This window comes from Anarrhichthys ocellatus, unplaced genomic scaffold, assembly GCF_004355925.1.
Source record: "Anarrhichthys ocellatus isolate YVR2014 unplaced genomic scaffold, GSC_Weel_1.0 scaffold6808, whole genome shotgun sequence".
NCBI lineage: Eukaryota > Metazoa > Chordata > Actinopteri > Perciformes > Anarhichadidae > Anarrhichthys > Anarrhichthys ocellatus.
The window spans coordinates 1-2,659 of NW_022286782.1; the positions used below are offsets into that span (position 1 = coordinate 1).

General features: G+C 50.4%; 1 protein-coding gene across 1 annotated transcript; it reads left to right on the forward strand.

Moving 5' to 3' along the window:
• Positions 1–37: 37 nt before the first annotated feature.
• Positions 38–2,653, forward strand: LOC116380324 (spatacsin-like; the record flags this gene model as incomplete). Its single annotated transcript, XM_031842258.1, has 5 exons — positions 38–254; positions 859–1,086; positions 1,348–1,552; positions 1,910–2,047; positions 2,149–2,653. Coding segments are annotated over exons 2-5 (957 nt in total), but the record flags the coding sequence as incomplete, so codon positions are not given.
• Between the last annotated feature and the right edge of the window lie 6 nt (positions 2,654–2,659).

The window sequence follows — 2,659 nt, forward strand, 5'->3', positions numbered from 1 at the left end:
TAGTACAGTATAAAGTACAATATGTAGCTCTGAGGTGTAGTACAGTACATAATAACCGTGTCTCTCTAGTTTTTCCTGGGAGGAGGCGGCGGTCCTTGGCGGTCGTGGTGTCCTCAGACTTCTGGCCGTTGGGGCTCAGTGGGACCTGAAGCTGCTGGAGGTGGAAGCGGAGCGCTCGGCCTCCATCACGGTCCTCTGTGTGTCTGAATGTCCCGCAGGCCGCCTGCTGCAGACCGTCAGGGAGCAGGACGACGGTGAGTACCACGACCAGGACCAGGACCAGGACCAGGTCTAAAACTGGACCGACAGAAGACCTGAGACACGGAGACACGGTGTCTTTATATGTTATTAACTCTCTGAACCCCAAAACCAATTGGCAGGTTTGAAAAAAGCAAGTTTTCTTTAAAACATTGCCAGAAATACAGTTTATCACAATCAGAAGCTGTAAAAACAGACATGATTGTCGGATTTTCAACTTTTTAACGTCTCTTGAACACATCATGTGTGACGAACACTTCCATCAGGAAAAACAACCAAAGAGACTTTTCATCAAGCCTCAGTTTCTTTCCCCCAACACTCACAGACACTTGGACACGTGTTTATATAGATTCCATCGTTTTCCAATTTAAAAATATATATTATCAGAGAGAGAAATTCAGCTTGTGTTTATGTCTTTTTGATGATTTATGTCATTCTAACTGTGTTATTCTGCACTAAAGACATGTTTTAGGTCTTTTATTTTGAAGGGAAAAGAAAGTAAAATGTGACAGGAGCAAAAAACAATCCTCCACCAGAGTGCCTTGGGTTCAGAGGGTCGATGTATTGATATAATATTACCCACCCTGTCTTTATTTCCAGGAGTGTGTGAGCTGCAGTCGCTGCGTCTGTTGTCGTTTGCCGCCGGCCGCGGCTGCGTGCTGCTGAACCGTGATTGGCTGCTGCAGCTGCAGTGGCAGCAGACGGAGGCGGAGCCGCAGATGTTGTCCTGCTGCAACATCCGGCTGGCTGACGGAGACGGACACTCTGCCGTCCACCAGTGTGTCTGCAGAGACACTCTGTTCATCCTCAGCTCCACCGGACTCATATGTATCCTCTACAACAGCAGTATCATCATGAAGTAGAATCCATACTGTAGTAATACTCTGAGTACATACAAGTACATACTTCTACGTTTAAGCTCGACTGGTTCAAGCTCAGCTAAACTAAACTAATTAAACAAAGTAAGGAAAACAGATGAAATACATTATTAACAGTCGTGTTCAGTGAGACAGACTAACAGGAGGAGGACTACAGAGGACCTGGATCTGGTCTCTCTAGATCACAGTCTTCTTTAACTGAGACCTCCAGCTGTGTATGACATCACTGATGGAGGTCTGCTGGCCAGCATCGACCTGCCGGCTTACCTCACTCTTCTGCAGCCGGAGGATGACCTCGTCTCCTCCTCTTCCTCCTCCTCCTTCTGCCTCCTCCAGGTGTCCTCTGACCTCAGCACAGCTGTAGCCGTCACTCAGTCTCACAGCGCCGTCGCCGTCGACCTCGACCACTACTTCAGGTACATCAGGAAAAACCAGATGTTAGGGCGACTCCTCTGGTTGTATAGAAGTCTATGAGAAAATGACTCTACTTCTCTCTTGATTTATTACCTCAGTAAACATTGTAAACATGAGTTTATGGTCTCAATCTCTAGTTTCAAGTCTTCTTCAATACAGCATGATGTTCATTTAGTACATTATGGTCCATTTAGAGTCAAACAGTCCAATAGTCACTTCCTTTTCACTGGTTGCAAAAAAACCAAGATGGCGAGAAATCCAAGAAAGTGATGAACAGAAGTTATCATATTTCTTCTAAACAACCAGAGGAGTGAGACGTAGCCTCAGAGATGAACCAACACACACTCCTGTCTTTGCAGTTTGTATCCAGACCACCTGCTGTGTGCCGCTCCCCCCCGTCGCCCCTCCATCCAGCCCCAGGACCAGAGAGACCAGGACGGCCTGTCGAGCTCCGCCTGCAGCCTCGCCGCCCTCGGAGCGACGTTCAGGGCCGACCGGTAACCGACCGCTGACCTCCACACGGACGTCACCTCTACACACGAGCACACACATCTAGTTTACTACTAATCAATGTATACAAACTTTAACTCCTCTGTAGCTCCTGGGACGCTCGTCTGGCCTCCATGTACAGCAGAGCTTCATCCTCCTCCTCCTCCTCCTCCTGGTCCTCCTGGTCCTCCTCCCTCCTCCACCTGGAGCCCCACAGGGCCTCCTCGTCCCACAGCCGAGTGCCTCGCGGCGGGTCCGCCGTCTCTTTCGCCGTCCCCGAGTCGTCCGCTCCGTCTCTGCTCACCGTGTCCGAGTTCTCCGCCCAGCTGACCTTCGTCTCCCCCGGCAACGGAGGGACCACTGCGGCATTGTGGGACTTTGAGTCCGGCGGCGTGAGCCTCCACCGGGCGGAGGGCGAGGCGGCTCCGCTCCAGCGCTGTGGAGAGAGACAGCACCGACTGCTGCTCAGGAGTAAGAACACGACTCTGTGGAGTTTAATGTGTGAGAGTGATGAAGAAGAGAACTCACTCTTCATCGTCCAACTAACTACACTAACCCTGAGTGGACACATCATCTCAGTCTCCTCACTAACACTCAGTGGACACCTCGTCTCAGTCTCC